General features: G+C 62.9%; 1 protein-coding gene across 2 annotated transcripts in view; it reads left to right on the top strand.

The window, feature by feature from the left end:
* The first annotated feature begins 1,761 nt into the window (after window positions 1-1,761).
* Window positions 1,762-25,370, top strand: part of KCNIP2 (potassium voltage-gated channel interacting protein 2) — a 45,189-nt gene continuing 21,580 nt past the window's right edge. For both annotated transcript variants that reach the window (XM_050898956.1, XM_050898953.1), the window contains exon 1: window positions 1,762-1,834. In XM_050898956.1, coding sequence (XP_050754913.1) covers window positions 1,762-1,834 — 73 coding nt within the window. The remainder of the gene's footprint in view (window positions 1,835-25,370) is intronic.

The raw sequence follows: 25,370 nt of genomic DNA, 5'->3' as shown, positions 1-25,370 counted from the left end.
TCCCAACCGAGGCTACCTCCCTGGGACACCGCTGGTCCCCAGGGGATGCCAAGAAAATGTGGCCGAGGATGTGATGGAGAGGATGGAGGAAGGAGGACAGGGAGGGCAAGGAGCAGCAGGATGGACAAGCCCAGCGGCACAAGGGGTCCCCGGCTGGCTGGGCTCTGGTTGAGCAGAGGGGGCATTGCCAGGGCTGTCCCGGGAATTTCTCTCCAGCCAGGCTGCACACATGGGCTCTGTGGTGGTGGCCGGGCCACGGGGAGGGCTGGGGGAATGTGTTTAGTTCTCCAAGCATTTCTCCACTGCGTTTTCCTTGCTAAATGGCTCTTATTTTTAGATCCAGGCAGTTGCTAAGCATCGCTGCCTCACTAAGGTGGCTTCTTTCATGGCTTGACACCAAAGCACGCTGACAACACGCTGCCGTGTGAGCGCGGCCCTCCCTCCTCGCTGCTCTGGATTCCCTTTCTGCCCTGTGGCTCCCGTGGGCCGGGAGGGCTGGGTTGGGTGCGGGGATCGGGACAGGATGCTTTGCCTCCCCCCTGGCTCCTGATCCCCTCTGTCTGTCTGCATGGGTCAGAGGATGAAGGGAGGAGAGGTGGGAAATGCTGGGAGCACCTGAGATGTGCCCAGGACCCCTGGCACAGTGCAAACAGGCAGCACACGGGCAGCAGCGTGACAAAAGCCCCTGGCTTTGCCCGTGTCAGGGACTCTCCAGCACAGGTCACATCCCCAGGATGGCATGATGCACAGATGGCAGCAAATAACCGGGGGCACCAGCGGGACCTCCAGCCCCCAGATGTACCGGTGGGGCTGTGAGCTCCTCTCTTGGCAGCACCGTGCCCCTGGAAGCCCTCCCCCCAGCTGTGCTGCTGCTGCTTCACCCTTTCCCTGGGGCTGCAGGAGATGGGGGAAAAATCCTGCTAAAGGCTCCAACCCTGCATGGGAAACCCATGCTCAGGGTGGGGGGCAGCAGGGGGGACCCGCTGCTGTGCTTGTCTGCAAGCAGGTGGGCCGGGGCCGCCCTCCCCACACCTCTGCTGCCTCTCTTGGCCGCTGCACATCCCCTCGGCCTCTGACTGATTTCCCATCCAGCTTCTCCCCGAGGGGGATATGCAGCAGCTGCCCTGGACTGGGCAGGGCTGGGGTCCCCCTTCCTCTGTAGCTCCTGGGGGTCCCAAGGCACAGCCCGGCGTGGGCACCGACACGCGGGGCTTGGGGGGCCCTCGGTCCCCCGCAGCGGGGTGTGGGGGTCTGCACTCCTCCTGCTGCCCCACGCCTTCTCCATCCCCGTTCCCTTCTCCATCCCTGCGCGGTCCCTGACCCCCGGGGCTCACCCAAGCCGCCGGAGACCCCCACCTCGGTGCAGCCCGCAGCAGCTCCTTCCCTGCCTCTTCCCCAGAGCCCCCTCACCGCCGCCCCCGGCCGTGCCTCAGTTTCCCCGCGGCGGCGCGGCGCAGGGCGGCGGGGCCGGGCCGGCGGCTCCGGGGAGGAGGCGGGGAAGGACGGGAGGGAGGGGGCGGCCGTGCCCAGCCCCAGCCCGGCGGCGGCGGCGGCGGCGGGGAACGGGGCGGCTGCGCGCTCCTGCCTGCCGTACCGAGCCGTACCGAGCCGAGCTCCCCGGCACCGCCGGCCCCTTCCTGCTGCCGCGGCGAGTGCCGCGGGCGGCGGGGCGGGGGAGGCGGCGGGCGCGGGCCCCCCTGCCCGGCGGCGGAGCCCGTGCGCCCCGTCGCGGTTCCCCCCGCCGCTCGGCGGGGCGGGAAGATGCGGAGCAAGGGCAGGAAGGAGAGCCTGTCCGACTCCCGCGACCTGGACGGCTCCTACGACCAGCTCACGGGTGAGTGCCGCCCGCCGCGGAAGGTGCAGCAGCCGCTCGGGACCACGGCGCGGGGGCGGCCCCGGGAACCCGACCCGGCCCCGAGCACCCCGGGCACCCCGCTTCCAGACCCGGCTGAGCCCCGGCCCCCTGCCCGCCCCGCTTCGCCGCACGCCTTGCCCGGGGAAGGGGGGGGGGCGGCCGCGACCCCGACGCTGGAGCAGGGGGACAGTCCCGGGCCCGGGGCGGGGGATGCTCCGGGGGGGGGGTTAGGGTCGGTCCCAGCCGGGCAGAGGTTGCCCCGAGGCAGGTTTGCAGGGAAAAGGCCCCCGCCGGGGGGTGGGATGCTTGAATCGCTTTTGGCCACCCTCAAGCTCACCCTCCCTCGCCGCTGCTCCCAAGCCCCTCGGGACACCAGGGTTTGGCGCTGGGCTCTCTCCGACATGCCTTGGACCCCCCGCTGCACCCTGGGGTGGCACGGCAGCACCCCGGCAGCAGGTTTCCCCGGGAACAGAGAAGCTCACCCCGCTCAGCAAACCCCAGCAGCGCCACAGAGCCTGGTGTCTTCTCCACCTGTCACCTGGTGTCCCCCAGAGTATCTCCAGAGATGCTCTGCCCCCGGCATGGGGTGGCCGTGGGACAGGGAGGCCTAATATGACCCAGCTGTGACCCTATTGCACCCTCCTCCATCCTTTGCCCCAGCAGGGAATTGCCTGGCTTCCCACGTCCCACCACAACGTCTGTCCATCCATCGCACCTCATCCCCTGCTGTCCGGTAGCGAAGCAGCTGGGCTGGAGCTGGTGACAGCCCTCCTTTCCCACTTGCTCTCCACGGATCAGGCCAAATCCCGTCCCCTTTCAGTGCCTCCGTTGCAGCAGCTGTGAAATGGGGCAGCAGTTCCCGCCTGTCTCCCGGGACCCACGATGGAGCAGAACCTGTCCGTAGCCGGTGGGGTTGGGTGCCCTCGTGCCGCAGGCACTGGGGTGTGTGCACAGGCGGCTCCCCTGAGTCCCGCTGACACTTTTCCTGCCACAATCTGGAGTGGATTTCAGGCTTTGCTCTGGAGTTTTGAGGAGGTGGTGGTAGCAGAGCAGGACCCCTGCTCTGCTTTCCTGAGGCGCCCCACACGTGGGAAACGCTGCTTGCTGCCTGCCCAAACGTGCTGCAGGGAAGATATTTTTGAGCTGTGTAGGAACTTGGAACACACACACAACTTTTGGTTTCTCCGGTAACTTTAAAATGTCCATATGGATTTAAATCAAACCGAGGTTAAAAATAAATTCCAGTCTCTCTCAGGCTGAGACCTTTTACGCCTGGGCTTACCTCCGAGCCAGCCGCGCAGCAGGAACCTCGGCAGAGGGGAGCCGTGCCACTGTGCCAGCCCCTGCCCGCGGGGATGGGGCTGCTGGGAAGCCTCTGGGGAATAAGGCTGGAAATATCTGCCCCATTTCCCAGCGTGGGAAACGGAGGCCTTGAGAGGGCACGTCACTCATTTGCCATCACTGTCAGGTCGCTGACCTGCCAGGGCAGAGCTGGTGGTGACGCCGGGGAGGAGAGGGAGCTGGTCCCAGCAGCGCTGATTTCCTCTGTGTCAGCTGAACGCGCCAAAGCCGTCCCTCCCTGTCGAGGGAAAGTTGTTTGTCTCCCAGAAAGAGTGTGGAAGTGATGCAGGCAAGAAGAGAAGGGATGCAGCCTTAGCTCTGGGGAGGCTTTAATAGCTCAAGCCCCTGCCTGCTAGCCTGGCCTGGGCTCTCCTGGTACCCTGGGGATGCGGTGAGGAGCTGAGACCCCCGTGGGGCCATAGCGAAGCCCGGGGTGGAGCTGGCAGTGCCAGCGTGGGCTTAGTCTCTCCCTGCAGATGGGAGGGTCCCTGCCGGCACCCAGTGTTTGGTAGCTCAGCCCTGCTTGGGGACAAGCATGGGCAGTTTGAGGTGTTCCTGCAGCCTCGGGGACCTCCATCCATCAGGGTCCATCAGGGTCTGGGGGACATCCGTCATGCAAGAGCTGTTAACCGGGAGATGATTTGATGTCAGGCGATGCGACAGTCCCACGGCAGCTCCAGTGATTGCTGGTGTGCACGGGGACAGCAGTCGGTCCTGCTGCCTCCCCATCACTCCCCAAAAACAGGGGTGGGAGCAATGAGACCGCCATCTATGCATGGCCAGAGAAGGGTTAGCAATACCCCCTTCCAAAAGAAGAAGGGCTAAGGAGAAGCAGGACTTCCAGCCATGCGCAGGGTAGAAACCCCCCCACCTTCCCTGGCAGCACACTGATTTTTAAATTTAAAGAGCTGTTGAAAATGGGGGTGCGGTGACAGCCCCCCCTCCCTGCAGCATCTTCAGCAGTGCCTGGCTGCCCCGGTCCCCGGCCAGAGCAGCCGTGGGCTGTGCGGGCGCGCGGCACGTGGATGTGTGTGTGAGAGGCGAGAGTGCCCGAGTGAATGAAAGCTGCCTGCGTGTGAGCGGCGGGGAGAGCAGGCACCGGCTCCGTGTGCCGGGGGAACGCGGGCCGGCTGCGCTGGGGTGGGCCGGGACGGACTCTGCCCACGCCTGGCCCGGTGCGGCAGCGTGGGGCGAGGGCAGGCACCAGCCATGCCCGGCTGCTGAGCCAGGGGCTGGGCGCCTGCCTGGGTGTTAAGTAGAGAAATGTTTAGGTTACGCCACTAGGAAATTAAACCGGTCCATTTCTGGGGTATTAGATGACGCTAGCGAGAAATAAAAGCCATCCATAAATTACATTATTCCTCCAGCCCTCTAATGACATGAGCGATTAGTGTGCAAGCAGAGCCCAGAGCCAGTGTCTCGGGACTGCTCTGGACATGGCCCTCCGTGCGGCAGAAATGGGAGCCTGGTGCCGCTTTGCCCTGAGGAGCGCAGGTACCACGTCCCCGGCCCCGAATCCCGGCAGCGCGAGAGGCAAGGGGGGCTCAGAGGCGGCTTTCCCTCCTGCTCGCCGCTCCGAAGGGGTGTGCGGGCAGCGGGGCTGCCCCAGCCCCGACTGGGGAGCAGGGGCGGGTAGCCTGGGGCCCCATCTCACCCCGTGGGACAAGCCCGTCCCAGCCATGCTGTGTCCTGCGAGCGGGCTGGCACGTGCCAGCACAGGGTCAACACCCGGGCTGGTTGGGGTGGGTCAAACCCCCTAGCTGCATTTTGGAAGGGTTTGCCTCTGGGGCTGTTGGTTCCCCAAAAGGGGTTAGGAAGCTCACTTTTCACCCCCACTTTTTCACCCCTGCTTTCTCCCTCCTGTTGTCATGTTGTGGGGTCTCGAGCAACCACTTTGCTCCACCCCAAAGGCAGCCGCAGCATTTGCAGTGGGTGAGCAATTGCTATAGAGACCATCTGCAGAGCTTTGGGATCCTCCTGCCTCCCGACGCACGGCTGATGGATGGGGACTCCCTAAATCTTAGCACTTTTAGCAGCCCACCCAGTGAGATGAAAACCGTAGGTACCAGTGTAGTGGCAGCACAGCATCTGGCTGAGCTCTCCTCCCTACCTGGAGGGAAGGTGTTTCAGAAGCATCTCTCCCGGTGGCAGTAAGAAAGGAGAGACGGGTCCGAGCTGTCCCCTGCAAACACGCCGAGAGGAGGACGGGTCAGTGGGGTTGGCGGGAGGACAGTGGGAACCAGGCTCCGGTCCCTGCCGCGGGGTAAAGCCGAAGAGCCGTGCCCCAGCGATGTGTCTGCCGCAGGCGGGTACCAGGTGATGGGCAGATCTAGGGCTGCGCCAGGGGCTTGTTCTGCTGCCGGTAAACTCGGCGGCTCCATCGTGGCTGCTCGCAGCCCGCGCTCAGCCAGGCGGGAGAAAAATCTCTGCGAGCTTGCCGTAGCGTAGGACTTCCACCTGCAAGGAGGATAATTTATTTCCCGGGGTGTGGAGGGGCTGTCAGTGCTAGCCTGTCCCAAATAATAGTGTGTGTAGGGGGAAGAGCTGGGATCTGCAGCCAGAGGATGGAGTGATGGGGCCGATGGGGTGGGAGTGAGGGCAGGAGGCAGGCAGGGGCCAGCTGGGTGCCCGGCTGCAAGTGTGCGTGGCAGGTTGTGTGCCATGGCTGCCTGCTGGGGTGGATCCCGGGGAGGGGGACTGGGATGGGGACTGTGCCCAAGACCATAGCAGTGCCTTGTCCATGCCCAGAACAAAGCTCCTTCTCTTGCCTGGTTGCTTCCTCATGTGCATGGCCACCTTGCTCTGCCCTGCCCTGCCCATGTGGGTCTGGCAGGGCCGGCTGCCTGCATCCCTGTGGCCAGCGGTACGCGTGGTTCGTCCCCTCCTCCTAGAAGCAGCCCCCAGGAGGGGTGACACACACTGATGTTCTTCCCCCAGGGGGTCCGGCCCGTGGGAACCAAGCATGCTGCCCGTCCCCCTGCTCCCCTGCTAACCTGCCTCCTCCGTGCTGCCGCTGCTGCCCCACATGTCCCTCCTCTGCTTGCCACTTCTGTTCCCACTGCCCGTGGCCTGGCGGTGAGGCTGGGCTGGAAGCCGGGCTGACCCTCGAGCCAGGTCCCCAACGTCCCCAGGAGGCCCCCAGTCAGTGTGGGGTACGGTGGGGAAAGGGCTCCCACTCGTGCGCTGGGGCGGGGGTTCCCATGGGGTCTCCTCTGTGCCAAAGCACCCTGCCCTTGACGGATGCTGCACCTTCCCGGGGTGATGGGAGCGTTGCCTGACTCTGCCTCGTCTCTGTCTGCTGTCTCCCTCTCTCTGGCATCTGTACCCCTTTGCCTCTTCCCTCTTTGCTGTCCTGGCTTGTCTGCAGCCCTTCGATGCCGATGGATCCCCTCTCACGGGGTGTTGTGGCCTCTCCTGACCGAAGGCTGAGATCCTGGGGGTCCCTGCAGGAGGGGATGCTGCTCCTAGCCTATGCCAGGGCAGAGCTGCACATGGGGCGAGGGGCATGCAGGTGATGCTGCTGGGTACCGCTGCTCGCGGGCAGGTTGGATTTTGCAGGTGGAGAGGCCGGAGCTCAGGTTTTGGCAGCTGCTGCTGCATCCCCGCAGGCAGAGGCAGGTCAGAGCCCGCGGGGAATTGGTGGCACAGGATTAATTGACAGGAAGTTCGTGGGTTTGGTCGGGGCGGTTAAACAGCTGATTTCTGCAGATGCTGATGCATAATTCATGGACTGTCGCAACTTGGCCAAGGTGTACAGCTCCTGCTGCACAGGGCTGGTGATGCACAGGCAGGGAGGGGTTTGGTCTTTCGCCATCTCTGCGTCCGGGCATGGAGAGGAGTTTTTCCCCACGGCTGGCCATGTTGCAGCTGGAAAAGGTGTCCGGACTCGGTGGTGCTGCTTTCCTGCTGTGTGCTGTGCTGGGACCAGTTGCCCCCAGAGCTCTGGGAGCTGGGACAGGAGGAGGTTTGGGAGGGTGAGCAGATCTGGTCCCTGGAGCAGGCTCTGGTGTCCCCCGGGCCATACTGGGTCCATATGTCCCAGCTGGAGCTGAGCCTCATGCCCTTGCCTTGCAGCTGGGGCATCGGGGGGTTGCGCCAGCCCCAAAGGACAGGAGAGACCCCATTAGTGGAACTGCCCTCCCCCTCTCTTGCTGGCTCTGCTCATTAGTGGTGTTTTCATTAGGAGAAGTGGTTTGGTTTTGTTTAAGCCAAATTGCTGTGCTTGGGAGATGATAAATCCATCTGCTGGCAAATCGCTCTCCTGCTGCCGGGATGGATCCCAGCCCTGGGCTTTAATCGTGCTGCAGATGAATGAGCCTCTAGTGAAATGAATCTCCCTGCCGTGTCCTGCCGGGGGGGCTGAGCCAGGCAGGTTGCCTCCCCAACGCCATGGTGAGGGGCTCTGGCTTGGAGTGGGGGTCAAAATCCTATGCTAAGGTGTTGTGGAGCCCTGGGGGTGGTTATTGCCGAGCAAGTGAACTGCTGGGGCTGGTACAAGCGGCTTCCCTGGGAGCAAAGTGGGAGAGGAGCCCCTTTCCATGGGGCAGGGGCTGCAGGTGGGTGCAGGGGTCCTGTTCAACCCACCATCCGTGCCAGGGTGCTCTGCCGGCAGCTGGGGCTGGGTGGGTGCCATGCCATGGGGGTGAGCGGCAGGACAGTGCATGGGACAGGGCTGGGGATGGGATGCAGGGGATGGAGTGGCCCCGCTCTCAGCGATACCCTACTGAGCGGCTTTGTGGCAGGGCTGTGCTGGGTGGGAGGCTATTATCGGGGTCCTCCCGTCCCTGAGCTACTGTGGCTCTGGCTGCTTCTGGCTTTTAAGTAAATTTGTCTTCTGCTTCAAATGAAAATGGGTGGTGCAGCCCCCGGGGAGTGGTGTGAGTAATTAGCTTGTTTGGAAACGGAGCTCAGCGGGAGGGGAGCTGGGGGCAGGATGGCTGCCGTGTTCAACAGGAGCTGACAGGGATGGGGGGCACGGGGGGCTGTCACCTTTGCTGCCTCTGAATTTGAGTCTTCTTGAACGTTTCCTCTCTGCTCCAGACAGGGCGAGTCACCTGTGGACACTCGTGGGCAGGGGTGCCGTACACGTGCACGTGTGTGCCCACGCTCTTGTGGCATCGTGCCTTTCCTGCCTGTGCCTGACGGCAGCCCCCTGGGCTCAGCTCCGTCTGGCTCTAGGTGATTCCAGCCCTGTTTTGGCAGGAGCCACCCTGCTTTTGAACCTGTCAGGTCAGGGATCCCTCCTGTTCAGGCAGCCGGCACCCCTCCCAACACCGGGATGGTGTTAGCATCGCTGCTGGGGGCTCTGGGGTGCGGCAAGAGGGTTGGTGTCCCATCCATGCTGCTCTTGCTCACCGGACCTGGGGACGTTGAGGTCTGGGGGACATACAAGCAGGTGCCCCAGCTCTGAGCACAGCTGCTGCAGTGCCCATCCAATTCCTGTGTCAGCTCCATCCACAGTGAGTGTTTTGGGGGCTGTGCCCTGTGCGAGGCGACGAGCCCGATCCACACTCCGCTTAGAGAGCCCTGGGCTGTACCTGGGACAAGCTGGTGGCTTTGTCCTGCAGGGGAGGGAGTGGTGTGGGGTCTGGCCGACCCACGGAGAGGTCCGACGAGGACCGTGCTGCAGCAGCTGCAGTGCCCGCAGGCAGGCGGGGGATGCTCGGAGCCCCGAGGGCTGGTGCCACGCTGGCAGCGGAGATGGATGGCTTCACCTGCGGCCTCTCTCCCGGGAGCAGGTCAGAGACAGTGATGGAGTGACTAACTCTGCAGGCGGTCTGGTGGTACAAATCCGCTGCCCCAGCTCTGCCATGTGGAGACAGAGGGACTGACTGGGCAGGACAGGACCCCCCTGGGCTGTCCTGGTGTCCCCGCGAGCCACCTCCTGTGGCAGTGACGTTCCTGCTGGGAAGGGACTCGACAGCCTGAAGCAGAGGGAGGTTTCTTGGCAAGATGCTGCCATGAGAGACTGGCAAGATCCTGTCACTGAGCCTCCATGGGGCAGAAAGTGAGACCCTGCTCCTGGCTCCAGGCACTGACCGCAGCAGCAGGGCTGGGATGCACCAGCTTCCTTACCTGCCCTCTTCCCAATCACCAAACCCATGCATTTGGACACCAAAAAAGTGCTTTTTAGGGACGCAGTGTTGGTGATGGTCTGGCCAGGATCTGAGTCACAGGGAAGAGGGTTTCCAGGGTTTTTCCCTTGGCCCAGCTGGGGAAGGTGCAGCTCTGCAGGATGCAGGGAGGGCCCAGCAAACTTGCGCACCCATGGGTCACCCTCAGACCCAGCAGGAGCCAGGGAAGAGCCCTCCGGCTGCTTTCACCCGATTACTGTGGCCCATCCAGCCGCGGCAGGGTGAAATGAGAGCTGGCCTGCTCACTAATGAGATTAGACAGGTGAGCCACTGCTCCTGGCCCGTTTGGTTAATCACTTCTTCCTAGATTGAATTTTTAAAAATTGCATTGCTTACAGAAAGCCCCTGAATGGGTTTAAAGGCAATAAGCCAGCCGGCTCTCCGTCACTGCAAGGGTCCCCTTGGGGCTACTTGGCAGTGGGTTGTTGAAGTCCCCGGTGTGTCTCCGCATGTCTCTGGTGTCCCCAGGAGGTGGCTGGCTGGGCTGGCCGGCCCTTGATGGCTCTTGATTTACTCCGAGAGGAAATATGGATGAATTTTTAACGGTGTGATTTAGCAAAGCCTCCTGGAGGTGAGGGGGAAGGGAGAGGGTCAGACACCAGGCTCTGTGCTGCAGCCCATGTGACGGGTCCCCTTTGTCCCCCACTCTTGCCCGAGGGCCATGGCAGGCAGCTGCCCACCCTGCCCATCCTGCTGTGTTCCGTGGGGCATGCTGGAGTTGGGGGGGTCTGGTGGTAGGGCACAGCACCCCCAGCTCTGGTTGCACCTGCATGGGGTCTTGGCTCCCAGTCTGATCCCGGAGCGGGGAGGGACGGCCACTGGTGCCAGGTTTTGGGGTCGCAGCACAGGTTGGCAAATGGGTGCGGGGCTCAGGCAGCGCAGAGAGGGATGCTGTGATATGCTGTGGTTACGACTGATCCTGGCATCCCTTGGGGACATCTCAGCCCTCTCCTGGGTGGCGGGATCTGCCCTTAAGTACCTCTTTCTTTCCCCCTGACTCTCCTTCCAGAAGTCGCATCTTCCGAGCCCAGCCCCCGCCCTGTGCTGCTCGCGCTGACCCGAACAGATTTCCCCTGGCGCCCGCCCTTCCCGCTCGCCTCCCCTCCACCGTGCAAAGTGAGTCACTCCCAGGCACCGGGAATCATTCATGTCATTTCCCCCTTTGCCGCAAAGTCATTAATGCGAGTGGAATAATTTGTTGCATAACGGAGTCGATCAGCGGGAGCGCTGCTCTGGCGGGTGATGCCTGGCCCTGGCTCCCTGCTGCCCTGGCCACCATTGCCCTGGGAGAGGGCAGCTCGATGGGATCGCCGACTGGGAGCATCCCAGGTCTTGCTGGGTTTGTGGTCCCCCGGCCACACCGTGCAGGCAGCAATGGTGTCAGCTCCATGAGGTGTTTTCCCAAAAACCGTCAAGTCCCACCTGGACCCCAGCTGGGTGGGATGGACCTGTTTGTCGTGGCCTCAGTGTCGGCTCACCCTTGCACAGCTCCTCTGAAAGGAGTTCATCTCAACTTCTCCACGGTGACACGGGCAAGAAGCATCCCCTGCATTGATCAGGGTGCGTGTTGTGGCACCCTGCGTCCCTGCCTCGTCCCTACCATGTGCTGCTCCAGCTCCTCTGAGCTGCCCAAGCCATGGGGTCACAAGCACTTCCCACCAGCAGCCAAATCCCTGCTGGCTTCTTGCTTCAGAGCTGGGGACCCCGAGGTGCCCCGGCAGGGGTGCAGGCTGTGCGGGACCCGGTGCGGCTCAGGGCCCTGCAGCCCCGAAGGGCAGCTCTGGAACTGCTCGCAGTGAGGTCCCAGCCGGCTGTTGCTGCTGGAGATAGCAAACCTGTGCCCGGCGTGCAAACCCAAGCACGGCTGGTGCTCCCTCCTGGGGAGCTCACAGCCCCCCAAGCAGGGGCTGGCTGGAGGGGGGACTCGCTGCCCTCACCCAGCCCACCTCAGGACTGTGGGTGCTGGGAGCCCTTGCTCGAGTGATGCTTGCTGTGGTTGCGGCAGATCCGGTCTCTCCCCTGCATGGCGAGGGGGGAGAAGGGCAGGGAAGAGTGCTTTAGGCATTGAAAGGCATCATGGAGGCTGCCCCCCTGCCCAGGGTTAATTTCCTTCTATCCCATGCTCGGCCAGGCATTAATTTAAAGATGCTGCAATGGGAGAGGGGGAGCCTAAGAGGATTGGGCTGAGAGCAGGAGGATTTAGCGAAGGGAAGAGAAGTGGCTGGGACTGGGGGCTGCGCAGGGGACAGCGGCATCCGACGGCGCAGGATGGGCAGGAGGGAGAAGGTGGCCGTGCACCCCTCAGGACCGAGCCACCCTGATGTGTCCCAGCCGTGACTGTGGTGGTACCCAGTGGCTCCCACCAACCCCTGGAAGGGGACACAGGGGTGAAGCTCTCCCCATCCCCAGGGAGAGCACCGTTGCTGGGTGGCTGGGTGGGGAGTGGGCCGTGGGCTGCTTGCTTGCAGCGTGGCCGTGCCCCATGTCCCACCCCTGCCCCTTGCTGTGTGTGGGAAACGGAGCAGAAGTTTCAAACCCAAGCCTGGAGGAACCCAGCGGATGGGCATTGTGTCCGGCTCTGTGGGGGGCAGGCAGAGCTCCTCCGGGGTGCCACGTCCCAGCAGGGACTTTGTCCCAGCTGGGCAGCAAGTCCCCTCGTTGCAGAGGGCTGCCCTGAAGCAGCACGGGGAGGGAGGAGATGGTGTTTAGTATTTCAAAGTGACTCACTGAAAACCTGCTGCTCCCTGGGGCTGGTCCAGACCCATCATCCCCGGGAAGGGGCCAGAATCGGGGCCACCCCAGCCCGGTGTGAGCTGGAGGGGAGGCTTTTTTGGGACCACATCCATCGGGGCAAAGGAGCCTTTCCCCGTTCTGTTGCCCGCAGACCCAAGGGTCCTGCCTCTGCTCTGGGCCACAGCTCTGGGGCAGGGACATAGGTCCCAAGGGGCCACGGTGGCTCCCCAGCCCCACACCACCCTGCGCCTCCCTCAGCGCTGTTTGTTTTCTCAGCCTGCCCTGCTGTAATTACATCCCACTGTCACTCTCCGGATAATACGTCTTTCCTTTTATCACTGCTTAATTAAATAACTGTGGGGAAGTGAGGGGCTGGTAACCCCTTGTTTGCCAGCACAAACAACCGGGTGACGCTGGGGAGGTCCCTCGAGGCTGGCAGAGGAGCTGGATGGGGACAGTTGTGCCCTGGCTCGGCAGGCACAGTTGAACGCGGGGTACCTGCGTGCCCCTGAGAGGGATGAAGTGCTGATTTTGTTGTTCATGGGCAGAGCATCTCTGGCACAGATGCTTCCAGGCCATCCCTGCGGAGGTGCTCTGGATGCGACCACTGTCGCCCCGTCTGTAATTCTCCCCTCAGCTCGGAGCCGTGCCCACCGCCAGGCTGGGAGGAGCATGCGGGCCGGGTGCCCACTGCCAGGCCAGCCGCCTCTGCCCGCAATTAGTTGGTGTTAATGAGTGTCCCTGGCAGCTGCTGCTGGGTCAGTGAGCTCTGGCTGAGTATCTGCCAGGCGCTCCCCCCGCGGGGCTGGACGCGTGGGTCCTGCTCCCTGCTCGGCGGAGCATCCTCGGTTGTGCCATTGGTCTTCAGCACGGACGTGGCCCCCTCTGCTCTCTCTCCATCCCTTCCCTCATCCCTCCGCTGTCTCTCCGCCTTTCCACCTTCCCCTGGTGCGAGTCTCTGTGCAGCCCCTGGCACGAGGGACCCAGGGTGCCAGTTTGGGCACCGGCAGTGGTGCACCTCCAGGTGCTGCCCCCATGTCTTTCTCCCCTTGGTGCCTCTTTCTCCCCTGTCCCAGCCACCCCGCAAGGTGCTGTAGCACCAGGAATGGTGTCTGTTATGGCATCCTCAGGAGCAGGATGTGGCCCTGTTTAAAAACACGTGGGCAGGGGCAGTGGGAGCACTCCCCTGGGCACTGCCTGTCCAGCTGTGATGGATTGCGGAAAGGTCTGATCTGACGGGATTTCCATCTACCCGAGACAAAGCGCTGCACCAAGCTGCGGCAGGGGGGCCCGGCCCCAGGGCGGGGATTGATGACCATCCCCAAACTGTTGCCAAGCCCCGAGGTTTGTGTTTGCCTGCAGTGAGGAACCAGGTCTCTTTGCAGATGCGTCCCCTCCCTCGCAGTGCCGAGTCCCCGTGCACCAAGCACCCGCCATGGGTTGTGCAAGCGGCGTCGCAAGCTATGCTTAGTGTTGGTCTTGTGGAGGGTGGGGGCAGCTCTTTGCATTGGTGATGAGATGTACAACATGTGTGGCTGGGTAGACTGGAAAATGTCCCCCATTTGGGGACTGGCCGCCTGGAGCTGTGGGCAGCCCTGTGTCGGAGGCCTGGCTTCAAAATGATGGGTCTGGGGATGGAGAGGTTTTGGGGCCACTCTGGGGCTTCGTGGCAGGATGGTGTGGGGAGAGGAGCTCCCTGCCCACATAGGGGTTGCGTGCAGACAGGGGAGCATGGTGTGACCTGCAGGCTCGGGGTGCCTCTCCTGCCTGTCCTTGCTGCCTGTCCTCCTGCCTGCCCTGGATTTGCAGCTCGAGAGTCTCTTTGCACAGATCAAAGCCTGGGGGCATCTCTCATCTCAGCTTACCTGGGTCCCGCCTGCGCCCCAGCCCAGAGCGCGGGGGGATTTGGAGGTAATCCTTGCAGACGGGAAGCTGCTGGCTAATTATAGTGGAGCCTCTCGCTTCGTGGGAACCACGGCGAATTGTCCCTTGAGCCCAGGCAGCAATGGTACAAATCTGCTTCTAATTAGACTTGAAAGTCCTCTCGTGAGCTCAGGCGCAGGATGGATATTCGATTATTAACATATTTATTTCTGAGCCTCTCAGCAGGTCTTGCACTGTGAGGCTGTAGTCTCCCTCTGAGTAGTTGCCGAGCACATTTATTCCTATCAAGCATGCTTAGGGGCTCCAGGGGAGAGGGGGCTGTTCAGCTCTGTGTGCTCATTTTGGGGGTGTCTCACCAAGATGTGTGGAAAAGATATCTTGCTGATGCTGGGAAGGTCCCAGGCAGGAGCACGGCCCCCAGGCTCTGCTCTGTGCCTCCCAACAGCCCCTCTGCCGGGTAGGATGCTCCTGACCCTTGTGCCCAGGTGGGAACCCAGGGATGTCTTCTCCTACCTGCTCCTGGGCCTGTTGGCTCCAGGCACTGGGTAGGCAGCAGGGGGGGGTAAGGATGACCCAGTGGTGCGGAGCTGGTGCTGAGCACTGCAGCCCAACACAAAGCCGCCTGCCACAGCACCCCCAGGGAGAGCATCCCTCCCTCCGGCGGAGGCAGACAAACTGCGATGGAAACACTGCCTCTGAAACAACCGAAAATAGCTTTTCTGTCCCCAAAATGTCAGTTTAAAAAGGCAGTCTCTGGGGGCCCCCTCGGGCTGGCAGTGGGCTGAGCGGGTGCCCTGGAGATGCTGGGTGGGTGGCCCTGCTGCCCCGGGAGGCAAGGGGCATGGGACAGGGGGCCAGAGGGCTGAGCCTTCACTCGGGGTATGAGTGGGGAGAGGGTCAGTGCTGGCATGGGGGGCCATCAGCCTGGCCACAGGGCTGCACAGCGTCTTGGGTTGAGGCTGGAGAAAGGTGCAGGAGGGCGGTGGGCTGTGGGCTGTCGGAGGGACAGTGCTGACCTTGGGTGTCTCCCCTGCCCTAAGCACCCCAGGTCCCCCCAGCCAGGTTGTCACCCATGCAGGGGTTTCAGGCCAGTGCCGGGGGCTGTTGGCAGGGGGACAGGTGAGGAGCTGTGGGTCAGGACCTCAGCCCCATCTCCAGCGCCACTTTGCTCTCCCTCCCTGCCTTGTCACTGCATCTCCCCATGTGGGGAGGGTCCGAGCTGGGGAGTGGGGGGCAGGCACCTTGTCGCAGCACCGGAGTTATTAATAGCAGCAAATGCTCTCAGTGCCTTCAAGCCAAGTCCATTTGGTGGGAGATTCCTGCCATTTGAAGTATGTTTCCCCTCCCGGGATGCCTTGGGCACCTTATCTCCCTCTCCCAGCTGTGCAGCCAGCACGTGCTGGAGCCCCTGGATAAGCCATAGTGCTAATAACCCGTGCCACTCAGCCCGGCAGCATCTGGCTGGGTGATCGAGGGTGCCCTGCTGCCTGGCCCACAGGCAGCCCCATGCTGCCTGCACACGTGGGAGCTGAGGTCGCATCCCAGCCCGTCCCCACTGCGCTTCTCCTGTCACTGTGCCGAGCTGGAGCTGTCGGCGGCCGAGCGAGCGCTGATTGCAAGGAAATTAGCCTAGTGCCATCTCCCATTTATCGGAGCCCAACCTGTGCGTGATTGCACAGGCTCGTTAATTTGTCACCGTCACTGTGGCTTGGCACGGGGCAGTGAGTGTGGCAAGGCTGAAGGGACGCTGAGGGCCATGCCCTCCCCTGGGGCAGATTTGGGAGCAGGGCTGGCATCACTTGTGGCCAGGCTGAGATTTTTTCCAGCCTCGCAGTTCAGGAGACCTGGGTGAGGCTTGGAGCAGGAGCTGGGACAGGCCTGGGGACTCAGGGTGCTGTACTGGGGATGGAACCCCCTGTTGATCCCCGTGGGCACCCCACAGGGGTGCCCCATGGGCATGGAGCAGGGTGGGCATCTGAGAGGCAAAAAGATGCTGGTTTGGGATAAGGAGATGCTGTGGCTGTGTTGTGCTCCAGCGTGAACCGTGTACCCCCAGACGGCCATGTCCCCACTTACGAAGGCTGTGCTCTTTGGAGGTCCCAAGGGCCATGCTGCCCCACTGCCCGATATATCGCTGGGTGGCCCCAGCGTTGCTGTGCTTCGCAGACCCAACAAGTTCAGAAATGGCCCCGGATGCTCCAGGCAGGCTGTGGTGTCCTTGCTTACCGCTGCAGTCTCGACGTGTCAGCCCTATAACCAGGGCTGGGCTCAGCTCCTGGCTCTTTTCCCTTCCCTGTGCCTCAGTTTCCCTGCAGGTGTTGGTGCTGGTCTTTGCTCGCCCTTTGCAGGGCATAGAGGGTCTCAGGGTGCACCCCAGGAGCCTGGGCGGAGGGTGATGGAGCCCGTCCCCCCTGCCTTGTCCCCTCCTCCCCGCCGCTGCTACCCTGTGGTGGGGGCGATGAATTATTCATGCCCCGGCAGGCGGGGGTGTCTGCGGCTGCCTGTGTGATGCCAATGGGGCCGACGTGCCGCCGAGCACAGAGAGCTTTTCTGTGTAAATCCCTGAAATATTTAGCAGAACTGACTTAAAAAATGCAGCTTGGGAGGAGTTAGTGCCTCGGTGTAACCTGGAGGGCTGGGGGCCATCATGGGGGGTGATGGACACACCGGGGTGGTCCCTGGGGAGACTCTGACCCTGTCTTTGCCCCACACTCACCTCCCAAGTTGCTGGTGGACCTTGTGTCTGTCTGTCCGTTTGATCACCCATCTGTTGGGTCTTTCTGCTTGTCTCTGCCGTGAGACCATGGAGGTGCCCCCATCTTTTCCCTGCATTGCTGGAGTGCTTTGGAGCTAAATGCTGGCCACGGCATGTCCTGGTCCCCAGCCCGGTGCCACCAGAGCCAGGCTGCTGCCCCGTCACCTGCTGCGTGCCGGCTGCTGGCAGGATGGCGCTGGGGGGCCGGTGCACAGCGTTGGGCTGGGCTCCTTCCCTGGCAGCGCCTTCCCAAGCAGACAGATCACGCCACATGCATTTTTTAACAAGATCCATCGTCTGGGAATGAGTCGAGCTGTCGCCGCAGGTTTGTGATCAAAGCCAGACATGCCCTGGCAGCCCGGGGGAGGGTGGCCCTGCACGCCACCCCTCTCCATCACACAGCCAATTTACGGGGCATTTATCCTGGCAGAGCAGGTTGGGGATCCGGCAGCATCACAGGTAGCATGTGTGTTGCCCCTGCATCCCTGGGGGTACTGGGATGGCCAGTGCCCTCCTGCCTGGCACAGCGCAGCGATTCCTGAACCAAGCATCTAAGGACGGGAGCAGCCACGATGCAGAGCTGGTGCTGCCGTTGGGCTTCGTGCACAGCCCTACACCCCAAAATTGCACCTTCTGCTGGGAGTCAGAGCAAGCTGGGTTCACTGGCAGCCAGGGTGAGGTAGGAAAGTGTTTGGGCTTGTCCTGGGATGTATTTTGGGCCAGGTTCGCAAGGGAGCAAGAGGAGGTAAGGGACGCAGGGAGCTGTAGCTGGCTCTGGATGGGGAGGCGCATGGAGCCAGCTGGCTGTGCCACGGCAGGGTTGCCCCGCAAGGCAGCCTGGGCTGCTGGCAGCTGTCCCTTGGCCTTCGCAAGCTCACCCTTTCATGGATGCTCTCTGTGCGTCTTCGCAAGGTACGAGCCATGTGCTGCCCCATGCTCTGTACATTGCAGGGCCAAGCCCCGGGGTGTGTGGCCAAAGGCAGCATGGGCTCATGGTTAGAGCACACCACTCCTCCCAGGCTGGCTGCCCCACTCTGAGCCTTCCTCCCGCCTCCTTGCTCCATTTGCTCCTGTCCCCATTGCCTCCCTGGCCTGGGAGGCAGGTGGGGTGGGGTGGCAGGCGCCTGCGGTGGGCCCATGCAGCACCGTTGTGGTGTTTCCCTCTGCAAGCACCAGCAGAGCCCTCGGGCTGTGCTTCTCAGTGACAGCACATCCCATGTCAGAGCCGCTGCAAATCCTGCCTGCTAATAGCTATGCAAATTACCTCATTAGCTGCCTTATTTATTTTCTCTGGCATCACGTTTTCAGCACTTCCCCGAGTCCTGGAGGCTGCAGGTCCCCAGGGCTGGGAGGAGGCAGGAGCGGTAGCGGGACCTGCACGCAGGGCTGGCTGTGTTGAGCCTGCCTCTGCAGATGGCAGTGGTGTTTGGCTCCCACGGAGCCGCCTGCCCCATCATGATGTGTCTGGGACCAGGGACTCAGATGGCTCCTGCAGTCTCTGCTTTCGGGATGTCCCCGTCCTCGTCCCTCGGCGTGCCCTGGCTCTGGGGTGAGTCTTGCTGAGCCCTCCCTCCAGCCAGGAACCACCCCATCCCCCCCAAGCAGCCGTGAGTCTGTCATTGCTGGGACGTGTGTGCCCTCCATCCCCCAAAAAAAGGTGGCGGCTGGATTTAGGTACAGAGAGAACAGAGCGTCTGCCCAGTCCCTGTGGACCTGAGCGGTGGCTTGAGGCTTGGCACAGGGCCGCAGGGTGCCCTGCATCCTTCCCACCCTGATTGCCCTTCCTCGTTAATGGAAATTTGCCTCCTTCCCACCCTGATTTCCATTCCTCGTTAATGGAAATGTGCCTCCTTCCACCCTGATTGCCCTTCCTCCTTGAGGGAGATGTTGGCAGATGCTGTCGCAGGTGTCTGCCCTCTGCCAGCCCCAGGACGATTCTGGAGAGCCCCCAGATGCCCTAGCTGGGGTGGCCCTGGGCTGGAGCCCTGCTCTGGTTCTGTCCCTGGGGCATGTGGCCCGGGCTGAAACACTTTGAAGCCCAGGCACCATCCAGGGCTGGCACAGGCAGGAACAGCCCCCGAGCACCAGCCCAGCATGGTGCCCCTGGGGATGTCCATGTCCCAGGGTGTCCCTTCCCATGCTGGACGTGCACATAAACGTGTGGCTGCCTGCAAGGATGGCTGTCTCCTGGTTGCGTTTTCCAGGGGCGTTCATGTGCCCACGACACCCATGACAGTGGGACGGGCTTTGCACGGGCACCAGGGGACCCACGTACAAGTGCTGGCCCTGAAGACCTTGATCCAGCCACCCCGTGGGCTTGTCTGTGCCATGCTGAGCCACCTGCAAGCGTTGTGTCCGCTCCTCCCCTTCTGTTTATCTTTTATTTTTCCCCTTCTCTTTGTGGCTATGCTAATGAATATTTCATGGCCAGGAACCAGCATGAATTCCTGTCCCCTTCGTGGCTTGGATGTGTCTGCCAAGAAGCCGAGATGCCTTCCCTGGGCAGGGAAGGAAGCAATGGCTCTGATGTGGGCAGCTGTGTCGTGTCCCCCTCCCCGGCGGTGCTGTCACTGTCCCTTCAGCCTGCCAGGGACTGCCAGCGGACCATGGTGGCTGCGTGTCCGTGCACGGATGGCCTTCACGGCTCCCGTGCCTCCTTGCACACACTCGCACAGCCTTGCCCAGGTGGCCCAGGTGGCCACGCTTGCCTGCGTGCTCCGGCACAACTGCACGTGTCCCCTCCTGTCCCCCGTGTGCCATCAGCCGCCACAGCCGTCTGAATGAACCATGTCCCCGGCTCACCTCCCCGTGGCCCTGCCGCTGCTGCTGTGCTGTGCGGGGGCTCCTCTTAGCGTCAGGCAGCAGCAACGGCACCGTGGCACGCACAGACCGTGGGTCAGACCGTGGCACCACGCGGGCCGTGGCACCGCACAGGCATTGCGTGGGCTGCCCTGGGCTCCCGTGCACCCAAGCTGGAGGCGTCCCGGCACAGCCCCAAAACCTGCCAGCAGGCAGCAGGAATTTGGGTCAGAGAAGTGGGGGACAATGTTGCCCTCCGGCCTCCCTGAATTTGCCATTTATACCCTACAGCAGGGAGCTGGGCCAGTCCCCAGTGCAGGCTCGGCACTGGGAGGTGTGGGGCATCTGCTCCTCCCACCAGAGCCAGAGAACGTGGGGGGAGCGGAGCTGGAGACAGAGCCTGGAACTGTGGTCTTCCTCCTTCCCATTGCTGTGGCTCTAGCAATGCCGTGTCCCCTTTCGGGGCCCAGCAGATGCTCTGGGGACACAGCCTTGGGAGACGCCATCCTTTGCCCTGCGAGGCACTGTGGGGATTGGAGTTTCCCTGGGGCTGGGGCAGGGGCTGGGGGACCACCCTCCTCCTTGGGGGGAGCAGGTTTGGGAGAAGCACAGGCCGGGCGGCAGGGCGGGAGGCTGGCGGGGTGCACCCTACAGTGGCACCGGTGGTGGCTGTGACCCAGGTGAAAGCTCTTTAGCAAGAAAGCTTGTGTAAAGGTGGGCTCAACAGCCCCACTTTGTGGCTTGCTTTTGATTTCTGCTGGATTCCTGTTTGTCCTGCCGGAGGGAGGTGGGTCAGTGACTGAGTGGCTTTGCTGCCCTGCTGCGGGGGCAAGATACACAGTCCCTGGTGCCAGCCTGGGGACCATGTACTCGGAGGGAGCCCTGGGATGGCAGCAAGCCAGCGCACGTCTCTGTGCAATGCGCTGTCGTTGCAAAATACCTGTAGCGTGTTGCTGGGTGCAGGGTGCAGGGGGAGAGGACAGTCCCCTGGCTCACCCCACATGTTCCCTGCGAGCTTCTGTCTCCGTGTCAGTGCGCGAGGGCCTCTCTGGAGAGCCAAGGGCCAACCTGGAGGGGTGATGCTCCTTTGGAAATCACTCTCCAGTTCTGAACTGGTTGTAGCACCTGAGGATGCTGGTGGGCAACCGAGCCTGGAGGTGGGGTGGGTGACATCGGTGCTGGGCTCTTCTCTCCCACCATGTCCCTGCAGGCTGGAGTGGGGTGGTCTATGCATGCTGATGGGGGGCATATGAGCACCCCTGTCCCTCATGGCGATCACGACCAGGGTGCACAGGACGGTGCTTTCATCTTCCGCCTGTCCGGGACGTGCTGGGATGGAGCGGCCTTCCTGGCCAGGTGGGATCTGGCTCCCAAGGAGCTGGATGGTGGTTTTGGGATGGATCCGCAAACTTTTGCTGTCACGTCCTGTGGGCTCTGGCACCCTCCTGTGGCTGTTCTGCCACCTCTCCTGTATCCCACGGGCTTTTGGGATGCTGCGGCCACCTTAGGCTGAGTTGTGCTGGCTGGTCCCTGCGGTGATGCTGTAGAGCTGGGTCTCTCTCCCAGCATGGGGGGAGCTGAGCTCTGCATTTGCAGGATTTGGCCTTGTATCACACAGCTCATGGGATCTGAGCATTGCAAGAAGCTGTCCCGGCATATTTGTGTTGTGGGTTTGAGCCGGGAGTGGGGCTCCTGGTACTGTAGATCAGGACGAGGGTCCTAAACCCCTGACCTGTCCCTGGGAAGCGGCAGGAGGGGACTGAGCACTGCTGGCAGCCCAAATTTCTCAGCTTTTGGCTGGGGACAGGTGGTCTGCAGGGGGTAGGTTCAGTCGGGGTGTTACATTCACAGACTGTCCCTGCATCTGTGCCTCTGCGTTCACTGAGCTGCTCGCTCTGCCTCAGCTAGCCTGGGCTGTCCCATCCCCTGCGGGGTCCGTGTCCCTTGCAGCCCTTCCCTGGCCCAGGGCTTCATGGATGTATTATTGTATGGTTGCAAGCCCCTGCTGTGCTGTGTGTTGCACCTTGCTGTAGGGTCTCCCCAAACCTGGCTCAGCCCTGCAGCGACCAGTGCAGAATCCCCTGGTGCCTGTCCCCTGCCCTGGTGCACTGTCTGCCATGGTATGGGGGCTCTCTGTTGGGGGGCTGCCCCCCTTTGCAGGGTCATAGCTGGCGTAACAGGCAGGGAGGACTTGGTTTGGAGGGGATGGTCCTTCTTTTGGGGAGCAGGGGGTGAGGTTACCCCATACCAATCCCTGGGGGGCTCCTGCTCCTTGCCTTAGGGCTCCTTGTTGAGGCATTGCTGGGGACTGGGCAGGCTGACTGATCCTGGCTGGATCACGCCTGCACCCGCTTTCCCATCCCCGAGGGAGCAGAAGCTATAATTTCCATCAGGTCCCTTTTTGTTCGCTTCCTCCCCCATTAATAAGAGATGAAGCTTCTGAGATAATAGAGCCTGGATGGATGCAGAGCCGAGATCCTGCTGGTGCAGGGTGTGGATGCGATGTGGAGAGGGAACTGCAGCTGGGAAAATGGGACTTGGGGAAGGGATGTGGTCCCCAGTCTGCACAGAGCATCTCGGGCTGGCTCTGGGAGCAGGGAAATCCCACCACCGCCACGCGCCAGACTCTTCTGGCTCTGACATACTGTGCAAGCTAGCAACTCGCTACCAAGCTGAGCTTTGGAGCGAGCAGCTCTCAGCCTGGGCGGTCTGGGAGTCTGACTCCTCTTCCTCCCATCCTTGCACCAATCCTCGTCTCCTCCCCTGCATGGAGCCAGCAGGAACGGATGCCTGGGGATGCAGGATGCTTGCAGTGCCGGAGGGCTGATGCCCGGGGATGCAGGATGCTCACAGTGCCAGAGGGCTGATTCCCAGGGATGCAGGATGCTTGCAGTGCTGGAGCGCTGTTGCCACAGGGATGCAGGATACTTGCAGCACTGGATGGTTGATGCCCGGGGATGCAGGACACTCACAGCACCGGCTGGCCGGAGCAGATGATTGACGCCCAGGGATGCAGGATGCTCTCGGTGCCGGCTCCCCTCCGGAAGGAGCATCCTTCCCTGCTCTTGGAGAGAGGCGGCCCTGGGATGCAGCAGTGCCTCATTGGTCAGCGGGACCTGTGGAGTCTGCGGGTTGCCATACCAACCTGCCTCTGGTTCCCGGCCAGCCAGGGCGTGAAGTGCCGGGTCGAGCTGGTGGCAAGGGGCGGACCAGGAGCCGGGGGCAACCCGAGGCTCTGCAAGCCAGGGAGGCGTCCATCCACCTCTCCCGCAGAGCTGGCTGGCACCGCTGGGCTCCCGGGTCCCAAGCATCCCCCTGCCGCTGCTCCCCACCTCTCCCTGCAACTTTGCTGCACGGAGGGGGCCGGCGGGCCGGCACGGCACGGGGGGGCTCGCCCGGGCACCCTGCTCCCTCTCCGAGTTTGCGGTCAGCTTTTGTGAGCCTAAGCCCTGGGAGGGGCATTGCCGCCGGCCCCCCGGCCCATCTGGATCGCAGCCAGCCTGCACAGGAGCATCCCAGCACAAAACTTCCCGGGTGGCTGCCTGCCGCCTGGGAGCCGGGCCTGGCGGCTGCCGTGCTGCCAGGCACTGCCTGTGCCCTCTCCGCCGGGCTGGACCTGCCGCCGATGCCCGCAGGCTTGCTCCGGGCAAGGAAGGCTCTGTCCTCCCCTGGGCATCGCCTACTGCTCGGAGGAGCTGGGGGGCTGTTTGCCGGCCGGGAGGGGGTGCGACTGGGTCCCTCCCCAGCGCTGTGAGCTGGAGCCATGAGCCACTGCCAGCAGCGCTGCAAGAGGCAGCTGGGCCGGGTGATCCGCTTCTTCTACCAGTTTGTCACCGGGACCCTCTCCCAAGGTAGGTGCTGCCCTAGGGGGCACGGAGGCTCTGTTCTGCGGGAGGGGGTCTCTGTCTGGTGGGCTCTGTGGGGTTATTTGGGGAGGGGGGGAAATGCTGTTTAGGTGCTGAGCGATGCTGAGCATTTCAACCCCAGGCGGAGGGGTTGCACTGGGCTCCATGTGGGGCAAAGCTGAAGATGCTGACAGGAGGCAACGAGAGCCCCTGAAGGTCCCCTGTGGACCTGGGGTGACGGGAATGTTTTATTTGGGGAGGGGACTGGTGCAGAGTGGAGTATGAAAGAACTGCTGTGCAAATAAATTGCAGCTGGTCCGACCCTTCCCTGCTGTGCCAGGCATCTGCCTCCTCCAGGGCCAGGGCTGTACCCTCCATCCATCCGGTCAGAGAAGCCCTGGGTGTGCCCGCGGGCTGGGGCAGGGACACACCCTGGTGCCTGCATCTGCCCGTGCTCGTATCCTGGGATGCTGCCTGGTCTGGGGACAGAGCTGCGTGCTCTGTGCTCCCAGTTTGCTGTCACAGCCGTGGCGGGACCCGCGTTCTCCTGCCAGCCCTTTCACAGCCCAGCCAGCTGGCCAGAAACCCCTCTCCTGGGTGTGAGCCCAAAGCCAGCTCCTGACCCCACTGGGCATGTCTTGGGGAGGTCGTCGTGTGCCTGTATGCGCTGGGACCCTGGGTGCCCGGCTCATGCCCCCATCCACGTGCCTGGGGCAGGTTGCCCTCCCCATGGCCTGGCCCCGCTGGGGACCCGCAGGCTGCCACCCTGGGCCACGATGATGCTGGAGAGGGACATGCCGTGCTGGGAGTGCGGGGAAGGCCTTGCTGGGCCAACGTGGCAGCGTCACGCCTTGGAGCGGGGCTGGGACTTGCGCCGCCTTTGCCGGGACCCAGCCTGCCTGGAAAAACCCTCCCAGGCTCTGTCCCCTCCTCACCTGGGGGAGCCCCTGGGTCTCCCCAGCCCGTGCCCGTCCCTGGGGCCAGGGGATGGCAGGGGCACCCTGGGGATGCTCTTGGCGCAGCGCTGGGGGCTGGGACACAGAGCAGTATCCACCCTGCGAGCCATGCCCAGTTGCTGTGCCACTTCCTTGCCCATGGGGACATGAGCCCTGTGATGGAGGGTCTCCTGGCCCTGGGAAACCCTCCCCGTGGGCATTTCCCATCAATTCCTAGCCCCATGGGCTCTTCAGGGCTCCACACCAGCCCACAACATGTCGATAGGGGAAGAGATGCCGGGGTAAATGTGGGCCTGATCAAGCGGTGTGCCAGGCTCCAGAGGCTGGGTGTGCCTGCAGGCAGTGCGGGGTCCATCGCTGCTAGTTGGCTCCGTCGGGTGCTGGCCAACTAGCCCGGAGCAGAAGGGGCAGAGGATGAGTCAGCTGAGTCCGGCCCCAGGTGCGAGGGGCAGAGCTGCAGATGATGGAGTGGAGTGGGAAGGGGACCTCAGGGTGCTCCTGTCCCCACCACCTGCAAGGATGTGCTGCAAGTCCTTGTGCCCGTGTCCTGGCTTTCCAGCTGGGCGCTATGGGGCTGGGTCCATAGCGAGTGTCCCCCCAGCACCGAGTCTCTAGGCTGGCCATGTGTGGTGCCAAGTGGCCCCAAGGGCTCGGCCCCGTGCTGCCCCTGCAGCCCTGCTGGGGTGTGCAGGGTGGCTGTGATGCACGGGGCTGGGATGGGCGCAGAGGGCACGGCTGGCAGTGGGGCACTGGCTACCACTGCTCATCCTCTTCTTGGTGTCCTCCAAGCTCTGGGACAAGCCGAAATGGGGTGAAACCCAGAGCTGGGCAGCTCTGTGCCCGCCTAAGGCTTGGAGCTTGGGGTTGGGAGCAGGATGTGGGGCTTGCACAGCCTTCTCCCCGCTGCAGCATCCCCTCCTCCCTAGCCGCTGCTCTGGTCCATGTGGCACATGGGTCACCGGGATGCTGTCCCCCCTCCAGCCACTATCCTCCCCCATTGGCCCTTTTTGGGGGGCAACGAGCCCCTCTGCCCTTCCTGCATAGGCAAAGGAGGTCCCGTGGAGCTCA

This window comes from Gymnogyps californianus, chromosome 6 (assembly GCF_018139145.2).
Source record: "Gymnogyps californianus isolate 813 chromosome 6, ASM1813914v2, whole genome shotgun sequence".
Taxonomy (NCBI): Eukaryota; Metazoa; Chordata; class Aves; order Accipitriformes; family Cathartidae; genus Gymnogyps; species Gymnogyps californianus.
The sequence above is the reverse complement of the archived record's forward strand: the minus strand, read 5'-3'. Positions and strand labels throughout refer to the sequence as shown.